The sequence below is a fragment of the Micropterus dolomieu genome, linkage group LG20 (genome assembly GCF_021292245.1).
Source record: "Micropterus dolomieu isolate WLL.071019.BEF.003 ecotype Adirondacks linkage group LG20, ASM2129224v1, whole genome shotgun sequence".
Taxonomy (NCBI): domain Eukaryota; kingdom Metazoa; phylum Chordata; class Actinopteri; order Centrarchiformes; family Centrarchidae; genus Micropterus; species Micropterus dolomieu.
Window position 1 is genome coordinate 23272261 of NC_060169.1, and position 22237 is coordinate 23294497.

Sequence of the window (22237 nt, forward strand, 5' to 3'; positions counted from 1 at the left end):
GGTTACTGTTGGTAATACACTAAGACGTCATGGTTTGAAATCACGCATGGCACGGAAGGTTCCCCTGCTTAAACCAGCACATGTCAAGGCCCGTCTTAAGTTTGCCAATGACCATTTAGATGATCCAGAGGAGTCATGGGAGAAAGTCATGTGATCAGATGAGACCAAAATAGAACTTTTTGGTCATAATTCCACTAACCGTGTTTGGAGGAAGAAGAATGATGAGTACCATCCCAAGAACACCATCCCTACTGTGAAGCATGGGGGTGGTAGCATCATGCTTTGGGGGTGTTTTTCTGCACATGGGACAGGGCGACTGCACTGTATTAAGGAGAGGATGACCGGGGCCATGTATTGCGAGATTTTGGGGAACAACCTCCTTCCCTCAGTTAGAGCATTGAAGATGGGTCGAGGCCGGGTCTTCCAACATGACATGAACCGAAGCACACAGCCAGGATAACCAAGGAGTGGCTCTGTAAGAAGCTTATCAAGGTTCTGGCGTGGCCTAGCCAGTCTCCAGACCTAAACCCAATAGAGAATCTTTGGAGGGAGCTCAAACTCCGTGTTTCTCAGCGACAGCCCAGAAACCTGACTGATCTAGAGAAGATCTGTGTGGAGGAGTGGGCCAAAATCCCTCCTGCAGTGTGTGCAAACCTGGTGAAAAACTACAGGAAACATTTGACCTCTGTAATTGCAAACAAAGGCTACTGTACCAAATATTAACATTGATTTTCTCAGGTGTTCAAATACTTATTTGCAGCTGTATCATACAAATAAATAGTTTTAAAATCATACATTGTGATTTCTGGATTTTTCTTTTTTAGATTATGTCTCTCACAGTGGACATGCACCTACGATGACAATTTCAGACCCCACCATGATTTCTAAGTGGGAGAACTTGCAAAATAGCAGGGTGTTCAAATACTTATTTTCCTCACTGTATGCAGTCCATTTACCATTTAGTCTTGTTTAGGAATAGAGATTTAAAAAAGAAAACAAAAAAAGTCAATAACTACTCATTAACAATTAGTATTATGACATTTATACAGTGTGGCTGTGGGAACACACTTGGCATCTACCTCCATTGCCAGCCTATGTTGTTATTTTCCCCCAAGGATGCTGCCTCAGATTTGCCCTAGGCCTCTACTATCTGCCCTTACAGACTAGCAGAGTAGGAGGGCTACAAGTCAGTCAATGCCGGGAAATGTTTTGAGAGCCACAAATGATAAATCCTCTAAATCTCTTGGTCTCTCACGGTCTCTTTCTCTCTGTCAGTATCCAGAGTCGTTTAGAGATGAAGAAGCGATTAAGCTGCAAGCCATTCAAATGGTACCTGGAGAACGTCTACCCTGAGCTGCGGTAAGAAAATGAGAGCATTTTATGTAATATGATAGGGCACAGGGGTATGACACAATATATAATATTATGTGACAAGACTTAGATTGCATGTAAGAAAACCTCTCGCCTGAATTGCAGATGGAGTGTTACGAGTACTTCTAAGAGTAGCAGTATGACTGATCTCCTGTGTGCTGAGACTAATATGTTATATTTGTGTAAGACTCTCAAATGTCCATGGAGACCCTAATGACTAACCCTTACTACTTTTAATGACTCAAGCACATTATTAAATTTTGTCAGATTTGCAATCTGTTAAATTATGGAGATTAAAAATGTATTAATAGATAATTTCAGTTGTAATAACATAAAGGCTATATTGTCCTACTTGTCAGAAGAAAATGGTACTAAAACATGCGTGATGCATTTAATATACTACTTAGCAACACTGTGTTTGTGTGTGTTCAGAGTCCCAGATCACCAGGACATAGCGTTTGGAGCGTTGCAGCAGGGAGGAAACTGTCTGGACACCCTGGGCCATTTTGCTGACGGGGTGGTGGGCATTTACGAATGTCACAACGCTGGGGGAAACCAGGTAGCATTATCACGACGACGCACACAGGTCAGCTTGCATAGTTCTTGCTCTAAAGATACCTGGGTGGCTGGTGGTGGAGAGTACACGGGGTATGGTAAAGGATTCGATTACTGAAGGTCACGTCACACAACGTGAAATCTTTTAGCAAGGCTGCAGTAACTTGCTCTGCTCTGCTCGCCTGCCATTCACCGGTGTTGTGCCGAGATGTTAATGCCCATCGACAATTGCATGTCTCTTGCGGTTCCTCACAAGACTATTCCAAGTACTGTCCCCACGGGTAGACTGCTTTTTGAGGGTTAAGACTTTGTGTAAGGTTCAATTAGGTTGGGGTTAGGATGAGTATGCATGCATAAGGTTGTACCAGTGTGTGTTTGTGTCTGCAGTTTCTCAAATATTTTACAATATTGAAAACTTGCCACATGACTAGCTTTTCATTTTAAAACCAAATTTATGGCCTTAAATCTAGCTTGAAATTAACCACTGTTTCGGCAAACTAACTCGCTGTTAAATTAGACATGTAAACGCCAACAACTCTTTAGGGAACATATTTTGAGGATGCATGTCTTGATGGACGTCAGTAATTCTTCCTGTGGATGTCAGTTATACTGTACTGTAGATTATAACATTACACTGATAATGAAATAAAATAACTCAACCCCACCTATATTATCTATTATTGCCATTGTGTGTTAAAGCTACAGTAGGCAATTTATTTCAGAAACATTTTTGTTATATTTGCTGAAATTCCCCTTACATCCAGACAGCAATCAATCACTCAAATCAAACACTCTTGATCTCATCATAAGTAGGTATGGACTCAAAACGTCTTTGTGAAAACAAAATAGACATAAAAATAGAAAGAAACAAAAGCTTTCTTGCTGGATTGTTTTTATGAACTTTAATGTGCAGTACTTCAGCATGTACTGTGTAGCTGTATATGTTATAAAATAAAAAAACATCAGATCAGGACGTGAACTTGGCCAATACTCCATATAATATAACTTGAATCATTACTTGCTCTGACCATCTCTAACCCGCAGGATGTGGGCTTGCAGAAGTGTGGGTATGTTACTGCATACTAATGTTTTTACATATATCCAATTTTTAAAGGAGTGGGCCCTGACCAAGGACAAGTCAGTCAAACACATGGACTTGTGTCTGACTGTGGTGGACCGAACAGCTGGTTCCCTCATCAAACTACAAGGCTGTCGAGAGAATGACAGCAGACAGGTGAAAACACTCAGTTCGGTTGGACTGGAATAACGGCTCACCTGAGAACAAATATCAAAGTACATTTGTTAAGTTTCTTCCTCACACTACATGTTTATGTCATAACATCGTTGTGTCTCTCCAGAAATGGGAGCAGATTGAGTCCAACTCGAAGCTCCGTCACGTGGGCAGCAACCTCTGTCTGGACAGCCGCAGCGCCAGGATGGGCGGACTCACTGTGGAGGTCTGTAGCCCGAGCCTTAACCAGCAGTGGAAGTTCACCCTGAATTTACAATCATAGGGGGCGCTACAGACCCTGGAAAGAGTTGGAAATTAGATAGACACCAACAGACTCTGAGACCCAGACAAAGAGATGGAAATAGACTCGAGGACAAAGACAAACTTGATGGATTAATGGATCCCTCTCACGCCGCCGCCTCCTCCTCCTCAGAGCTGCCGCCAGTCAGGTCTATTCACCTCTCCCCCACCTCACCCTTCCCAAAAAACAAGGAGCCACGCCCACTGGGGGAGGGGCTTGTAGACCCTAATGGAGTAAGTAGGAAACTGACTGGTGGGTGGAAGGTGACAGTGACGATCATGGGGAGGATAAAAGCGATGAAGAGGCTTTCCATCCAAACTACATACCTCAGTGTTTTTTCATTGATGGTTCCAGAGGCAAATGAAGAGTGAATTATTTTTGTTCTTTTACTTTCTTTAATGCTGGTGAGCTAGAACTTGTTTTTACTTTGTAATTATTTTATTTTCCTATTAATATTTTTTATGTCTTGCTGTTAATTCTCCACGGAGGGTTTGGCAGAAGTTTTGTTTTCCGTTCTCAAAAGAATTGGGTGTTTTTTGCTCCTCTCTGCTGCTTTCTCTTTGTTTTACCGCACCGAGCTAAAGCCTGTAATGGCAGACGGAGGCTTCGGGTTGTGGTTTTCGGGGAGGTTTGGGTGTAGAGGAAATGGACTCGATTCCTTGAGCTTTTCCTCTCGTGTACTCTCATTGGTTTACAGGATCAACAGAGAAAAAAGAGGCGAGGTGGAGAGAAGAATGTTCTGCTTAGTTTCCTGCAGATTGTGTCTTGGGGAGGGGAAGAGGGTTAATGGAGGAGCATCCTCTACTTTGGATGGGGCCTGACACCGGTTTGGCTGGAAGTGCAGTTCCTGAAACCAGGAAGTGTCTCGAAGCCCACCCTCAGGATTTACTGTTTGTCTTCAGGCTGTAGCACTGGCTGCTACAGCATCTTCACTTCTACACCATTATGTCTAAAGAAACAACACACCGAAAAAATGTCTTACTAGTAATTTTTCATTTACGTTTGTCAAAAAAAAAAAACGGAACCAAATTTTAAATGGATGTTTTGTGTTTCAGGAATACCAGAGGAACAATTTAAAAGAGTTTTCTTGACATACTCTCGCTGCTCTCCAACTGCTCCCTATGCAGCGGTTCAGTTCATACACCTTCTTTTCCTACACAGATCCTTTTCGTGGACTGTGTCTATATTGACAATGTAGGAAGGTTACTGTCAAATAATCACACCCAAACTGGATTTATGGCTGCACCTTTTTCTCTAGAGCCAACAAGTGTTGGCTGCAAAAGAATAATGGTGACATTTATAATATCGTGATGAGACACAGATCAGAAAACATGATTGAGATGCTTCTAAATTTTCAACGTACCCCTGCCTGCTCCTGCACGGCAATAGAAGGAAACCCCATCACTTGTGGCTAACATTTTGCGTCTGCCATCCAAGGTCCCTCTTTTGTTGACAAAGTAAAGCCTTGCTTATTCCAGCCTGAGAACAGATGTCATGAAAAAAGTCGTCCAAAGTCCTGACTATAGTCAAACTGTATGAAATGTGCATGCACATGTGCTCTGAAAAGCTGCATGTAACACCAACACACTCCCACAGTTACACTCAGTCAGTAGTGTTTTCCATCATGTTTTTCCATCATTGTGCCTGTAAGATGAGCCATCTGCTCTGAAGTTTGAAACTGCAATAAACAAGGTTTTACTGTTTGCCCTCACTTGGTTTCTGCTAAAGGTGAGCAGATTTTTGTGATTGCACACACAGGCCTGCTCAGTTTTTGCTGATACAAAATGCAAATGAGAACACTTGTTTTATTTTGGAGAGCTACTTTGTTCTGTGAAACAACATTTTACTGTCACCAAACAGCATTGTGCCACTTCTTAGTTTTTTGTTACCTGATAAGTGTTACTGATACCATTTACAGTACACATGGGCGCCAACATGGGTTCATCTTAACTGCTATGATCCTCTGTACTGTTAGTCATTGATGAGTAATGATGATGCAGTTTGAGGAAATTGGTTTTGATTAAATTTGGTGCGACTCATCACTTGGCAGCTTCAAGGCAACTTAAATAAATACAAACATCTTTGAGCAGATATACTGTACAACAGAAATGGCCTATAAAATTTACATCTCCTACTTCCTAATTTATTCCAGAAAGAAGCTGCAGCCACAAGTGTTCTTTAATGTCAAATATCCTCTCCGTTTCTCTCCCTCACACATTCACATCCTTACTTGTACATTCTTAGATTTTGTTTTGTTTTTACTTGGTTACAGAAACTGACAAAGACAGCTGGTCATGTTTGCTGCGTGGCACTTTTCCACCGTCTGTCCCATCACTTTGTTTGTTTTCTGCCATTTTGTTCCTTGTACCTTCTGTTTGCCTTGTCTTAAACATACATCCAACTGTAAGCAGAGTGAGTGGAGAAGGTCAGTTGGTTGAAAAGCCTATCCTGTGACTTGATAGGTTGCTGCATTGTGCTGAGAGGCCAGATGTGAGGAAGGTTTTGTGTTGCCATGGTGACCAGACTCAAAGGCCTAAATCTGATTTAAGGTATCAGTTTGTTTCAGGTTAGTCAGAAAGTGGGTTTACTGATCAGTTCTGGAAAAGGGTTTTGTTCTCCATTCTGTTTGGAAACTACAAAAAAGATTTCATTTGTGTCTTAATTTCTTAAGATTGTTGCAAATCAATAATTGTAATACAGAAGAGCTGACTGGAGTTTAAATTGTGAATTGATTTTCTTTTTTCATGTACATCCAAACTGGATTTTTCTCTAAAGCTAACAGGTGGTGGCTGCAAAAGGATAATAAAGTGACGTTTATCATATCATGATAAACAATATCTGAAAAACAGTGTACGGGACACATCATGCTTTTCAGCAATGCTGCAGGTCAAAGTTTGGGTGCCAGTAGATGAATTAATTCTTCCTTTACATCTCCTTCATATGTATGATAAGAGTGTGTCAGGTAGTAAATATCTGAACAGAGATCAGACTGTGCGGCAGCGATTCTCAAGTATTAACATTTGTCATCAGGTCTTGATGCTTTAATGTTGCTCACTGTGGGATAGATGAGAACCTCAAACTAGGCTGTCTTAATGTTCGAAGTATCTGGCCCTTTGTCAGGGGTAGTGAGGGTAACATCATGATTGTTTTGGTGGTGTATAGCGCCCTCTATTGTCAAACCTCTTGTGTATACCGGGTAGAGAACAAGAAAAGAAAAGAAAGGGACTCAAGGTTGTAAACATCTGATGCATGATGCACCACTGGAGAGTTTCAGACTTTTTTCTTAATCACATTTTCTTTGTCCTTTTTTTGTGAACTGTTGATTCAGCCGAACTAAAATATGATGAGAACCAAACACACACCTGGGTGACCATGGCAATTCTGTCAGATATGTCGTTTAAAGCCTTTTCCTTTTAAACTAGTCTTATTCTTGTGAAAATGAAAAGATTTTTATTTTATTTTTTATTATTTTTATGTTATACACAGAAGAAATGACTGTAATAATTAAGTAGTCCAGCGCCTCTGTTTGATTGGATGATTAAATGTTTACGTCTTTAGCACAATGTGCCAAAGTTCCTTCCTGTTTTCTATGTATGAGGAAGAACGAGGAGAGGTAAAAGTCTAGAAATCCAGAATGAGTCGCAGAGAAGTTGGTCAGTGTTGGATGCAGATTTGTCTACAGTATATGTAGTGTATATCATTGTTCTTCCAAGTCTCGACCTGTAGGAGATGCCCGGGGGGACGACGGCTCTCAGCTGCTGATCTGTGTCAGTTTTATAATGGACACAGGGTACAAATTTGGCAATTTCCTTATTTGATGTTTCAAAATGTGTCTGCAAAGAGAGGAAGACTGTTGTCAGCTTGCAGACAGGAATCTTTATTAGCATTAAAAGGGGTTGTATAACTGAACACCAGTCAGCAAACAAGAGCGTCTTCCCCACTGAGCCAGCGGGACTTTGTTCATGCTCACTGTGTTTTTGAGAGAAACAGTCAGCTGGTTTATTTGGTGGAATTTAACAAGAGAGGAGGAGGTGTAAAGGTCGAGCTTTGTGTTCTCTCAGCTTTTCATGATTTGGCCTAACAAGAGGGAAGTCTTTCCCGTTTAGACCACCTCAAATGCCCTCTTAGGATTAACAGAAGAGCCCTCTCTGATATATGAAAAGCCCCGCTGAGACATCCAGCTCAGGACTGCTTAAGCTTCTCCATCGTTTTCTAAGAGTGACAGTAACCGTGTGTGTGGGTCAGGGCATAAAAGGGGCTTAACATGCACACAAGACACTATACTGTACAATTCTCATCAACCAATAATGACTGATAAAAGATGAAACTGTAATCAATAGCGGGGGACAACTTAACGGGGTAATAATGTGTTTTCTAAGAGGAATGTGGCGCCATTGAATGACAGTGGGTGGTGATATATGGCACGAGGGGTCACACATGTACAAGTGTATATTTTTGTATATACCTACATCAGTGTGAGTACAGTATGTACATATATATACAGCGTACTCAGCCGTGGCTCCTAGTTTTGTTGTTGGACTGTACAGCGCTTCTAACTGTTCCCTGTTTTATAGATACTGCAGAAATTCAACTTTGAATGAGGAGAAATGATTAACTTAAATAAATGCATTTATATATATAAACTAAACTGTGTCAGAGTATCTTGGTTGGTTTCAGTGGTATGCTATGAGGCAGTATTTTGGGCAACACTGGAATATAATTCCTGGTTGAGGTTTTAATTAATTACAAGGCAACATATTGTGGTCCTATTAACCACCGTAGCACACTGTCCACAAATCCTGTAATGACTAATCTCAGTTTATGCAGACCAGAGAGCCTCAGATTTCAGAACAATCAGATGGGTTACTGGGGAAAAAGCAATATGGTAGTGTACGGAAGTATGTGGACTCATATTATTGCCAGTGGTTGTGGAGGGAGATGTCCAACAGTGTCTACTCTTCTGGGAAGGTTTTCCATAAGACTTGGGAGCCAGTTGTAAGTGTGTTAGAGTTGAACACTGATGTTGGACTGTTGGCTCACTTAATTAGAACTAAGGAGTCTCACCAAAACCATGGAAAACAGCCCCAGGATAAAAGTATTGTCACTGTATGTAATCATTCTGGTAACTTAATACTTTGAAATTCAATATTTAGCCAGTTATCTGGATAGACTGAGGAGCACCTTGACACATAATAATTAAGACCAATTATTTTCTTGAAACTGTGTAATGCTCAGAGGTCTTATTAGAATCAACTTTTTTATATATTATTTTTTATTTAAAGGTCCTTTTTTGCTGTAAACGGTCTACAGAGTTACAAATGGTGCAAGAGGCATTGTGGATACGAGTTATTTCAGTCATACATCAGACATTGATATATAATGAGTTTATTTTATTAATTTGTTTCATGGACAATGCATATTGACAGAGACGTTTTATAGAAGACTTTGATATTGATCGTCACTGTAAATGTACCAGTGTCGCTCACTGTTGTCCTTTGGCCAAATCTTAAATTAGCCATTAAAACAACAATAAAATGCAATTTGGAGACAACAGTATAAATCAATGCAGTTAAATGCATTTTGAGAGTAACATTAATCACTTAAGAAATAATGTCAGTTCAGTATCAAACCAAAGTTAGATGCAATTTCATAAATATATATATTGAATGTACAATGAAGATTTCACAGCCTCTCTTTTCGTGCAAAAATACTACAATACAAAGTGAATAAAGTCGCTAAACCTGCCTGTCAGCTCGGCCCTTTTAATGCATTAACCATACAGGTCATAAGTGTGAATTCAGCTAGTTTGACCTTCTTTTACAGTCTATGGTTTGACCTGGAGGTGGGAATGACGGCTGCTCACTTGACCTCAGCATCATGGAAAGTAGGCTAGGTCCTATGCAGTGCAATACATTTTTTATAATTTATACAAAACAATGACAGACGATCAGCGCGGGCAGTTAAAAAAATACACCACAGAAGAGATCTACTTTACCTGTAAACTATTTAGTATTTGTTATTCATTGTTGAAATGAAAGTTTCTTTTTTAAAACATAAATATTATCCCTCAAAATTACATCTAACAGCATGCTTGCTGTTCATATTGTAGTGGCTATACTGAATACATCATTCACTTACCTCATGTAGCCTACATAAAAATACTTAACAAATATTTCTATTCCCAGCATCCTTTATCCTATCTTACTGTCTTAAAATGTTATTGTTTTGTTTGTTTTTATATGTATATTGGTCTATTTTTTTTGTGAGTGTTGTCCTGTTAATGATGCCTATTCTGTGTTTGTACGTTGAGACCAACTTAAATCATGAATCAAATTCCTTGTGAACACATAAGTGGCCAATAAAAGGGATTCTGATGTAGGCAGGCAGGTATGATTTCTTTTTATAGCAGGGCAGACAGCTACCAGGTATTTGTACTTTATTAGTATATTTAGAGTATTTTCTACTCCACCACATCTCAGAGGGAGAAATTGTACTTGAGTGCACTACTTACCGTACTGTAAATAAACTGTGGCTGCGCGTCTGTGTCGTCGCCTCTCCAGCAGGGGGCGACGAGAGCCACACCGGACACACTCAGAGGATCGGAGAGGAAGAAGGGGCTCAGCCAGAAGCTGATTAGAGCCCTCAGCAGATACAGGTGGTGGTCGGCAGTATCTGACTAAACGGAACAAGCCATGAAGAACGAAGGCATAGAGGGCACGGAGCGGTTCCTGAGCCCGGGCAGCGGCAGAGGCCTGCGGGCGGTGAGGCACTTCGCGGTGGGGGAGCTGGTGTTCGCCTGTCCTGCCTACTGCTACGTGTTGACAGTGAATGAGAGGGGAGCGCACTGTGAGCACTGCTTCACCAGGTAATATCTTACCTCTCAGAAACAGATGGGGGGGAAACACACCTTTCTGACTCTTATCTCCAGGCTGTTTTTCTCACTTACTTTCAGCCTAGGGTAAAACAGAGCGAAGCGAGCAGGGTGTCCAGTTCAACGCCAGCTAACCTCATCACCTAGCTAGGTTAGCTTGGACACCTACCTAACTGGTGCAGACTTAAATGGGTCAGTGCGCTGAGGCAGCTCACCTGACTGACACTGCAGCATTTGTTTGTAGCAGTGCAGAGTCTAAAATGAATGTTAATGTACAACAAGCCATATAGTGGTGGTTTTTAAAGCCAAAATGTTAAAAGCCTGCTGTCCTATAGTCTTAATGAGGCTATTAATATGTCAGCATATTGTCTTAAATAGGCTACTCATACTTACTGGTAGTATACTCAGTTAAGGGAGGACTTAATCATACACCTACTTGTGTGCACTTAACATACAAAACTGTAGAAGGAAAACCTGCAGTCTTTACGATATCAGTGTGTCTTTTATTAGTTTCAGGTTTAAAGTTTTTAGAAGAGCATTATAGCATGCTTTTGAGTAATGTGCTGGTAGTTTAAAGCCCATGCTTGCACCAGTAACAGGTTAGGATGTGGATTGGTCAAAAACATAAAGGAAGGTTAAACTGCAGTACACTGCTCCATTCAGATGTAACCTTCTAGCTTGTCTACTTGTCTTGCTGATGCACTATGACGCTCTTTATAAATTAACTCCCTCTCACACACACGTGTGTCCTACCCAGGCAGCCTTTAAGGTTTGTAGAGCAGTAAAAGGTTAGGGTACTAAATATAGTTGTCCATGTGTCCCAAGAGAGGAGGAGCCAAGAGATGAGAAGGCCATGGGTGCATGTGTACAAGTCAAACACACCAACTTTATGAGTGTGTGTGAATGAATAGATAAATAATTTGTGATTACAGTTTTGGCAGCAAAATAGCATCTGTTGTTGTGGGAGCATCCCATTTTTTTTTTTAAAACACATAACTGAAAAGACCTGAAAGACTGTGACTCACTGTTAATCAGAGAATACAACATATCTAAATGTTGTGGGATAAGAGATATATTAGTAAATGTATTTAATTTAATATCACGTCCACCCACTCTCCTCATAAATGTCACACTGGTCCCACTTCTCACAGCTGTAGTGGAGTAACGTGTTGTGTGTTCATGTCATTGCAGGAGAGAAGACCTTTTCAAGTGTGGCAAATGTAAGCAGGCTTACTACTGCAATGTTGACTGTCAGGTAAGAGATTTTAATTTTAAAATGTGGTGCAACAAATGTCATATTTGTTTTGGTAATATTCCTGCGATCTGTTTTTAAATAGACGGACAAAGCTGATGAGAATAGGCACAGCAAATGTGAACTAGGGCTAAACAACATGAAAAAACATTATTTTGACAGATATTAAGAAATAAGTCACAATTTTATATTCTAATTCAAACCCTTTGAGTGTATCTATACATGTTGCACTGCAAGAGGAGCATTTTGCTTCAGCGGTACCACCTGAGTGAATTAAAGGAACTTTTATTTTATTGTTCTTGTGACCTACCTTGGGACCGTGGACCGCACATTGAGAACCACAGCAGGGCTCCAGCTAGAGACAGAGAGAGTACTCGCACACACTGTTGTGGTGTTTTGATGATTCAGTCTGTCCTGCTTGTGCCTAGTTTTAGTTTTGTGACACAAAACATACTCAGCGTGCTGCAGGAGGAGTTTTCTTATGTGTATGTGAGAAAGCGTGAGAGACGGGTACAAGTGCTTTGGCTAATAAAGAATTTTATGATAAAATTATTTATCACTGTTTTAAATATATATATTTTTTTGGTTACTCACTGTTGTTTTTTGCCGTTGTCTCGGTTTGTGTTTTGACCCTGTCTTTTCCTGTATTGTGCAGCTGAATAGGATTGCTTGCTGTAATAATGTCGCTGTCTTTGTCTGTGTGTGTACACAGAGAGGTGATTGGCCCATGCATAAACTGGAGTGTGTAGCTATGTGTGCCTATGGAGAAAACTGGTGTCCTTCAGAGACTGTCAGACTTGTGGCTAGACTCATTGTGAAACAGGTAAAGTAATAACAAGGAGGAGAAGAAAAGTTTTAAGATCTTTTTTTTATTGGCAATAACATGACATATGCAGGAACATAAACAGCAAAGAGATGGATATGAGGTAATATTACAGAATATTGGAATAAAAAAAAAAAAAAATTTCAAGTAAAGACATGATACACCATCCTTCTCCAGTTAATAATCAATACTGTGCACAAGACTTGAAATGCCTAAAAATGTTGGAAAGCACACTTTGAACTTTTAATCTCACTGAGGCAACGCTTATGACGCTGAAAACTTAGATAGGCAAAAGCAAAAGCAACTGTAAATTTGTTAACTTATGTAAAACTAACAAGGATTGAAATCTAAGATCTAAAACTAAATAAAAACAATTATACAGTTTAAATTTTAATTATCCACTATAGACCACGTGATATACTGCAGACATTCTTACCTGTCAAACACTGGTATAATTAATAGCATGAACAATTGTTGCATTTCATTCAGGTGTGCTAGTTCCAGGAGCCAGGTATCACATATGCTTTATGCTTGTTTCAGTGGCCGTCTCACTGGCACTACTGGAGCATCAGTAATATTATTAGTTAACGCGTGTGATTTTTCTGCCATCACTAGTGCAAGGAGAACACAAAATGACCAGCCTGAGTTTGAAAGCTGATGGCTGAAATGAGCTGTGTGAGAATGTGACTGGAAAGTCGGCTCAACATTTAAAGCCTTTATTAAACAAACGTTGAAGAAGATAAAGAGTCAAATAAGTCACTTTTATGAGCTATGAACTAGCCATATTCTGATATGAAATGTATTGCATCTCTATTTAATTTGTTTACCTTTGCATGAGCTTCATAGTAGTGTGGTTTCTTTGCTATTCATTTACTGCAGTTCAGAATGGTGACTTGTTCAGACTGGCATCATAAGCCATCTAACAAAACCAGTTTAATTGAAGCGATGTATACTACAGTATCAACCTTGTTGTGCTTTAAGTGCTTAAATTAAAGTGTTGGTCCCATTGAACACTAATGTTGGTTCCTGAAGCCAGTGCTGCTGTCAGTTGTTGCTTAACAGCTGCCATATTGTTAGTGTCTTATTGACTTGTAATTGGCCAGAAAGTCTGTAACAAAACAATTTGCTACATATTGGATTTTGCCTTTTTGATTATAGCCTTAATTTTCTCAACTGTCTCATTTCACAGAGAGTCACAACAGAGCGCACCCCTTCAGAAAGGCTGCTACTACTCAAAGAATTTGAATCCCGTAAGTAGATGTGTGTATGAAATACATGAGCGTGTATGTTTAGTTACATTTGGGTGCACTTTTAGTTACATGGTGCAGTGTGTGAGAGCTCTTTTGGTGTCTCTGCAGTGTGACTATTAATATCCTCTGCTCTAGCCTCCAGTGCTGGTTCTGTCTATTTTATTCACTCAAGTCTGCAGAGCACTGGGACTTAAATCCCAAGCGTCTGGGTGCTGTAATTTCATGTTCTCTCCCCTCCTTTTAAAACTACTGCCACTGTGCCCTTGAGCAAGGTACCCAACCCTATTCTCTGGGGGAATGCGTACTGAGAAGCTCTTCAGTACTAACACATGTACTCCTTATACCTTATGTCAGCCCATAACTTCATTTTCTGTTTTCTTTCTGTGGCGCTTTTTACATGAAGGTTTACTCAACTGTGTTATTCAGGCAATGTAGTCCTGAAAACGCAGCTACTCCCAATAATCTGAATCACACGCTGTGATATGATAAGAGTTTATTTGTCCAAACACACAAAAATAAAGACTAAGCGCCCACAAACTGTTTTCTCTGCTCCGTTGGGTGATCTCGTTTAGTCTGAGATGTTGCTGCAGGCTCAGGAGTGTCATCAGAGGATTGTCACAGAATTAACCTTCACACCTGTCTCTCATGCACACAAAGCAAATCAGTGGCCAGCAGCTGCCTGTTACAACCAGACAGTCTCTGTGTGAGTTTGGGTGACTGACAATGACACATGGCCTACAGCAACAGCACTTCCTACACGATACCGAGTGGATCTACCAAGGAGCCATGTGATAGATTATTATGATCGCGGTAACAGATTTAAAAAAAACAGAACGTACAGATATAATTTTGGATGCATAATCAATCTTATATTTTATCTTTATCACCAACCTTTTTTTATCTATTACCTTTTCAATCTCTATTACCAGTGATGTTGATATTCAGATATGGTAGATGCATCCCTCTGTGCCAGTGCAAGTTTATGTACTGTAGGGTTTTTCTCCCGTCCTGGTTACCTTCTCATTTTCTAAAGGAGAATGCATATTTAATGTCATTTTTGCATATTCCTTTTAATAATCTCCGTTAACTAGAGTCTCAGTTCTAGCTGGTTGCCAAATAAGGTTCATTTCACCTCACAATACCAAAGTGCAGCTCAGAACATATTGTGCCTCACTAGTGGTAATAAGAGTCCTTCCTGTGGCCATGGATTGATTAAAATCAATGTCTTATTTCCTCGGAAGCCCAAATCGCTCGGAGTTGTCTGCATCTTAGATTATGACATGTCTTGTTTACAAAGTGCAGGGGGTTCAATCTCATACAGAAAAGCACATGAGCCAATGAACACACAAACGTTCTAGGTACAAAGTGGTCTCTTTATGATGGTCTGGTTTATGTTATTGACTTTCTCTCCATGTCCCTTTTGTGTCTGTTCTTTCTTTGTTGTTCTGTTTTGTCTCTCCTGTTGTTCTGTATGTCTTTTATTGCCCCTTTTCCAGATTTAGATAAGATGGACAGCGAGAAAGAGGAGATGAACCAGGCAGACATAGCAGCGCTGCACCACTTCTACTCCAGACACATCAGTGACCTCCCCGACGATCAGGCTCTCACTGAGCTCTTTGCACAGGTAACATTGGATAACACTACGCCCAGATGTTTCTTTGGATTATAGGAGGTATCTTTGGTTGTACCTTTTAGAGTCACTCTGTATTGTGTTGGCTGTTGCTACAAATCCACTAATTTAAAACCCTCTGTTCCTAGTAGGATCCTGGATCTTGGGTGTGTTGTGTTACTGTCATGTGGTTGGTTAGGAGAATATCAGGTTTTGGCTGACACACAGACGGGTGTGGTTGTGAAAGGGCATGCTGGGTTGCAACATACACACAGAAAACATTTAGACGCACGGTGTGCAAAAACAGTACGTTTACATGTGCACACTACTCATACAAGCTTTTTCTTTCTCTTCTCTCACATCAGCCCCAGTTGTCCTGCCCTTGTTACACGCCGGAGCACATGTTGAGGTTCTCACCTGTCTGTTTAACTCTACAGCGTTTAGCTCTCTGATCTGTCAGTGCTGCTGTCTCCTTTCTCTCCATGCTGCACCAACAGACTCTTTGGCTTCTTATATCACAGCAACATTTAATCTCCACTCCTCTGTGGAGGAGGTATTACCGTACTGGAGAGTAGAGGGTCCTGAAAGTGTTACTCACTCTGCTGTTCTGTCTCCACCTGTTTGTTTGTGTCTTGCCTTCTTTGTTTCCTGACCTGCCACTTATGTCTCCAGGTGAACTGTAATGGTTTTACTATAGAGGATGAAGAGCTCTCCCATCTGGGTTCAGCTGTTTTTCCTGAGTAAGTAGTCCATCCTCCTCCTCCAACAGTTCATCCATTCATTAGTATATTACAGAATTGAAGAGGACATGTAACATGTTACAAATCAAATAAGTTTTTTATTTTCCCTGATTCCCTTTTTTATATACTCAGTTTAACATACATAACCCATCATAATGCTTCTAAATGTTTCACTTTGATCAAATGTCTGATTTCACAATTCTTCTTTAAACTTGTGTGTTTCTGCACCTTTCTTTCTTCCTTCTAGTGTAGCACTGATGAATCACAGCTGTAGTCCTAATGTCATAGTGACCTATAAAGGCACAGTGGCTGAGGTCAGAGCTGTTCAGGAGATTAACCCTGGAGACGAGGTACGTAAACACTGGACTCATCTAGCAACAAAGATGCTTCCCAGTGACACTAATTTTGTTTTTTTTACTTAGTTATGAAGAAACAGATGCCTAATGCAGCCTTTATGATGCAAAGCTGCATATTTAAATCTTTCATCTCCCTCTCTCTGTAGATCTTTAACAGTTACATAGACCTGCTCTATCCAACAGAGGACAGGAAAGAGAGGTTGTTAGATTCCTACTTCTTCACATGCCAGTGTACTGAGTGCACCTCCAAGTCTAAGGTACTGTTCACTTGTCTCTCTGAAGCACATACACCCTCATAAAGTTTGAGATTTGAAATGTATAGAACGTAGGTGTGGCGAAACCTTTTTGCTTTGTTGATGTGAGGAATATACCTTAAGAGTCTCCTCTGCATCACTCTCTGGCATCTGTTGGAGTACAGGATCATGAGAGTATAAATGCAGTTTATATTCTGCAATCCATTTTATCAAGACCTTCCTGAAAATGTCCCTGTGTGTTTGATATGACAGATGATTATACATTACAGTACATTTTTACATACAGGACGTTTGACATAGCTCCGTCAACATCATCAAAAAAAGAAAATCAAGCAGATGTGGTGACGTATTGAGTACTTTTAAGATTGCCACTTTTCCAATGTGAACACACTACATACTGATCAGAATTAGTGTGCACACCAGTATGAAATTAGGATGCAGCAAGTGTTTCAGTTAAAAGGCTTGTTATGGTACATCATCTCCTACATTATTTCTTTCCATCTCTTTCTAGGACAAAGAAAAAATGGAGCTCAGGAAGCTGAGTTCTCCCCCAGAGCCGGAGGAAGTCAGATCCATGGTCCGTTACGCCAAGAATGTCATCGAGGAGTTCAGGAGAGCAAAACACTACAAGAATATCCTCTTCCTCCCTGGTTTCCATTTTCTCTAAAGTCCTTTCCCTCTCAGTCAGTCAGTTTGTCATCTTTCTTCATCCAGGACAACCTTTCACTTCCCAGTCTACTCTTCTGTATCTATGTTGTTTGTGCCATTATTCCTTGACTCTCTGGCACCCCCCAGTGAGCTGCTGGAGATGTGTGAGCTCAGCCAGGAGAAGATGGGAGCTATATTTGCAGACACCAACGTCTACATGCTGCACATGATGTATCAGGCCATGGGTGTCTGTCTCTACATGCAGGACTGGGACGGAGCAATGAGCTACGGAGAGAAGATCATTCAGCCATATAGGTAAGGCATCTGCACTTACAATTGATCCTTGTAAGAGAAATCAATCTCTTGTATAGAGGCATGTTACAGAGCCCTCTAGAGTGTTTTGATGTGTGGCACCCTCCATCCACCTGAGTTTTATAATGAGATTTTCTTCAGACCTATGAGTTTCCAACAAAGTCCTTGTAAGAATCATGGCTTTTATTCCTACTTTAGTCTTTAATAATTTATTTTAACTATGCTTTGCAGCTCAGAATGTTTTATTGACTTCATACTTTATAAAATACAGTATTTTCCCATGAGGTGTTCTCCATCCAGAGAGAGAGATAGAGAGAGATTGATTCTATTGTGTTCCTTTAGTTCACTCAAGCTTGATACATTTCTACAACAAAACCAACCAACAAATGTAACATTAATTATAGAATATATCTCATTCCCACCCGCATTCACTGTTTGCTTGATGTATAAATTATATTCTCTCTACAGTGTTCACTACCCGGCATACTCTCTAAATGTGGCGTCTATGTATCTGAAACTGGGACGTCTGTATTTGGGGCTGGAGAAGAAGACACAAGGAGTCAAGGCTTTGAAGAAGGTACATTTACATCTTGTCAGGGGGTATATTAATACGTGGCAAAGTGAGGGTAGAAAATACTGCGGGCTCCAAAGAGAGGGAAGAGTATGAACAGAAATGTAGCAGAAGAAAAGTAAGATGGAAAAGGCAACTGCAGTCAGAATAACTAGTAAACAGAAAATAATTTTAGAGATATGAGGTGAGTGTTCATGCATGGATCCACAACAACATGATAGACATGAATTGCCAAAAAATAAATTTGCAATGTGCCTTTAACTGATTTTAAAATGCACTTTTTTCTGTCTTCAGGCAGTTGCCATCATGGAGGTAGCCCATGGGAAAGATCACCATTATGTAGCTGAAGTCAAACGAGAAATTGAGGAGCAGAAGTAAATAAGGTGCAGCAGGAGGAGCAAAAAGATTAAAAAGGGAGGCACTGGATTGGCAAAGCTCTCTTCAAGCAACAACAACAAAAATGCACATCACAGCAGCATGCCATGCATCCTATACCTCTCCGTTTTCTGTCCCCAACTGTTTTTCATGCCTCTCCTGGCAGGTGTTTTTCCATGTGTACTGTCAACATATTGTTGTTGAGAATGACTGCGTTTTGTATCTGCAGCTGCCCACTTCCCGAACTGGAGTTAAAAGTAGACAAATTAGGGTTTAAAATATTTGGAGTGAAAATGTTTTTGAAATACTCACAGTTCTAACCTTCAACTTCATTTCCACATGTTTTCTGTGTGCTGAAGCTCATTCAACACTCGTACTGTAATTCAAAAAAGGATCACGTCAGTGGAAAAAAACTTTAATTCTGCCCTTAAAGCCTCTCTGAAGAAACGAAGTGATAGATGCGTAACATCCATTTTCTGATGTGAAATTTTTGCCTATTTTTTTCTTTCCTTGTGAGTCTGAAATCTTTGGACTGTAGACTCATCAACAGACTGTTTCATCGTTGTTTGTCTTTGGCAGCGCTTTTAGCTGCACAGCTGTGCTCCAGAGCAATGATTTGGACTTCTGTACAAACTGGTGAGTAGTTGTTATGAAGGGCATTACTACTTATTCACAGCCAAGGCATTTTAATTCTATCAGTTATTCAGCACCAGAGATTCTGGCTTCGTTGTTTCTTGTGAAAACTGTAAGGGGGGGGGGGTGTCTGACCATGCATCAGGTACTCTGTAGCAACAGAGAAGAAAATGCAAATAACTATTCTGACTGAATTACCAGTGTTTGATTGGCTTGTCTTACAGGATGTTTTGGTTGTAAAGAACCAGAAAAAGTGTTGCATGTTTTATAGTTATAGTTTTTTCTTCATGAGGCTTGTTGACCAAAGGGGCTACAGGTTTAACTGACAAGGAATCAGCTATAATTCTCTATTCAGTTCATCCTTAAACAGGGGTGCTGATCTGAGACCAGTTTGCCTTTTAAGTCAGAGTGAAGACACTGGTACTATCACCTAACCAATGATCCTAGATCAGAGCCTCTTTGCTCTCAGGAAAACAAAAGGCGCAACACTGTAGCTTTTATTACCTTTTGTCAAAAGATACATTATTTTACCTTTTTATTATTTTCTCAGAAGCATCATGAATCAGTGTCATTACCCTGGGAAGGTAATCACCTCAGCAGCTGTGGGCAGATTATTAACTTACAGTATAACTTGATAGGATATACCTTTTACATAAAAGTGAGAATGAGGGCAGAAATCACCCTCACCAAACACACTTCATTTTATAGTCAACCAGAATGAATGAAATGCTTCTTAAAAATGGAAATACTTCTCCCTTTATCTCTGCCACAGAGTGGAGTTCATTGTTGCACTCGTAAGCTAAATAGACCGAGATGATTAAACCATGATATACAACAAGTTGTACTAACATGGCAACATTTTAAGGAAGCATCAGCAGGAATGGTTTCTCAAACTCATAATAGGCAAACCTCTAAGCACATTGTGTTTTGTCAGTTTCTCCTGCCTGCAGTCTTCACACTGTGCACCACCAGAGGAACTGAAGTCACAGTTGTAATTCCTTTATTCTTCTTAATGCCTGTAGCTTCTCCCTCTGGTTTACTGTGGATGCAGTTTTATGCACCGCATGAATGTGGGTAACTGAGGGTTAGAAATAGCCCATTGTTATGAGATGCCTGTGGTCATATTTGTAGCAACTCCTGCATAGATGACTCAAAACTTTATTGAGAAGCTGCCTGCCTTACATCTTTGCATAGATAATCCAAAAGCACCAATCAGCAACTCCGTTCCATGTGTGTATGTTTTTTACAAAGGAATAAGACAATGAGGAAAAAGGTTTGTAGGCTTGTTTGCACAAGCTAAAAAACATCGTAACCCTCTGTTGGCTAGATTTGAGCACTTCGTTTAATTTACGGCTGGACTCGAAGAACATGCATGAGATTTGTTTCTTTTTTTTCTGTGATGTCATGAAAGATAAAACCTGCGGCCCAAGGGTTAAAGAGTAAAATTCATACTCATGCTGCATGTGTAAAACCAGATGAAAGGCCACCCAGATGATTTCTTTTTTTCTACTGTTTCTGTAGTGAACTCTTATTTTGTCAGGCATGAATGTTGTTCTGTTGGAATGCATAACTAAAGTCTGAGCCTTTGATCCTTTATTTACCATGTCAGTGGAACTCAATAAATGACAGTATGGCGCTTGTTTTGTTATAGTATACTTATTTTATTTAACCTTTTATTTATTCTCACACACATCATTAATGTACAACAGTCATGTAGCACAACACAGGATCTGAAAGACATGAGAGGGGAAAAAACTTGATTATTGAAGACAGTTTTTAGATATTTTGCAGTAAATTTACTAAACCTGCAATTTCTTTCAGTCAATTAATCAATTTTATTTATAACACCCGATATCACAATTACAGTTTGCTTTAAGGGGCTTTACAATCTGTGCAGTATAGACCCCTTTTGTCCTTAGAACCTTGATTCAGTTCAGGAAAAACTGCCCTAATATCTAGACCAAGCAGCAAAACAACAGTCTACTTAATTATTTTAAGTGTTAGAATAGTGAAATAAGTTGTAATGCATTTTCTGTTTTTAAAACACTGCATGAAAAACAAATAATCCTGAAAGTTCTTTTGATGATGGATTGTCAAGTGTTTGTGGTAGAGCTGCCAGGCCAAACCGATAAAGAATGGTTTCTCCTAAACAAAGCTGAAATAATAAAAACTGATGGCCAGTCTCTCCCTCTCACACACACTTACATACATATATATACATAATAATTTTGCAGTAAATAAAATTACCCACATGACCTTTCACCTGATGACCTCATCCGTCACGAGGCCTCCCGTTCAGACACAGTAGAGATTTGCCTTATTGTGGAAGAATGTTGTATTTTGCTTTTATAGAACTCAAAGTAAAGAAAATATGTACTTCATTATAAATTTATTAATCCTTTTGGCAAAATTTCACATTCATAAATGTAAATTCAGCACTAAAAAAACCCCAACTAATTTTGTACTTTTTCTCCATGAAGTTGAACTTTATATTAATCTGACCTCTGGCTCCAACAACAAAAAGGCAGTTAAAACTGTCAACATATGGTCCTCTCTCTCTTTGTAATGACCTAAAGGCTTCCCTGGCAAAACTGTATTGTATTCTGTCTACATCTTATGTTTGTATATTATGTATATTTTAGTAAGTCACTTATGATTTGTATCCTTTTTTTGCAATAAAGATGACGTGCTGTTTGAGGGAGAAAAGTCTCACGGGCGTCGCGAGGTCTGGTATTTGTTATATAACCTTTCACTTGAACTAATTAACTTAATAAAAAACATAATGTGCCTTAAAATAATTATAACAACATTGGTAAAACAGGTTTATTCTGATACTTATTCCTACAACTTATAGCCTACTTATCAGCCCTTTTTAAAATTATCATTTAATTCAGGACAGTATTGGAATAGATTTAGCCAACATTTTAACTTTGTTTACAACAGCAAACCTAGCTATATAAACTCAATAACTGGAAATAATAATGTCAGCGTCAGTGTAAAATAAATAATATTTGTGACATCAATGTAAAGAGTGCAGAAGAAATAGCTCTATAGATTTCAGGAAAAGGTATGAAATGTTAATGTG

The 22237-nt window shown here is 39.7% G+C and overlaps 2 protein-coding genes across 3 annotated transcripts in view; both read left to right on the forward strand.

Annotated features, from left to right (window-relative positions):
* galnt2 (UDP-N-acetyl-alpha-D-galactosamine:polypeptide N-acetylgalactosaminyltransferase 2) overlaps positions 1-8106 on the forward strand; it is a 60933-nt gene extending 52827 nt beyond the window's left edge. Inside the window, exons 13-16 of one of the 2 annotated variants that reach the window (XM_046032339.1) lie at positions 1276-1359; positions 1804-1957; positions 3041-3160; positions 3285-8106. In XM_046032339.1, the coding sequence (XP_045888295.1) occupies positions 1276-1359; positions 1804-1957; positions 3041-3160; positions 3285-3440 (514 nt within the window). In that variant the 3' untranslated portion in view covers positions 3441-8106. The remainder of the gene's footprint in view (positions 1-1275; positions 1360-1803; positions 1958-3040; positions 3161-3284) is intronic. The other variant, XM_046032340.1, reaches the window with a different exon arrangement.
* Positions 8107-10051: 1945 nt separating this feature from the next.
* smyd2a (SET and MYND domain containing 2a) lies at positions 10052-20788 on the forward strand. Its single transcript, XM_046033146.1, has 12 exons — positions 10052-10323; positions 11521-11584; positions 12294-12404; positions 13594-13654; positions 15151-15278; positions 15936-16003; positions 16251-16353; positions 16506-16616; positions 17125-17245; positions 17402-17576; positions 18042-18150; positions 18439-20788. The coding sequence occupies exons 1-12, from the start codon at positions 10151-10153 to the stop codon at positions 18520-18522; spliced, it is 1308 nt and encodes a 435-aa protein (XP_045889102.1). The 5' UTR covers positions 10052-10150; the 3' UTR covers positions 18523-20788.
* The last annotated feature ends 1449 nt before the right edge of the window (positions 20789-22237 follow it).

Coding starts and splice junctions, on each gene's coding strand:
- smyd2a (XM_046033146.1), top strand. CDS start 10,151: ATGAAGAACGAAGGCATAGAGGGCACGGAGCGGTTCCTGAGCCCGGGC. Junction 11,585..12,293: donor ACTGCAATGTTGACTGTCAG/GTAAGAGATTTT, acceptor GTGTGTACACAG/AGAGGTGATTGGCCCATGCA. Junction 18,151..18,438: donor GAGTCAAGGCTTTGAAGAAG/GTACATTTACAT, acceptor TTCTGTCTTCAG/GCAGTTGCCATCATGGAGGT.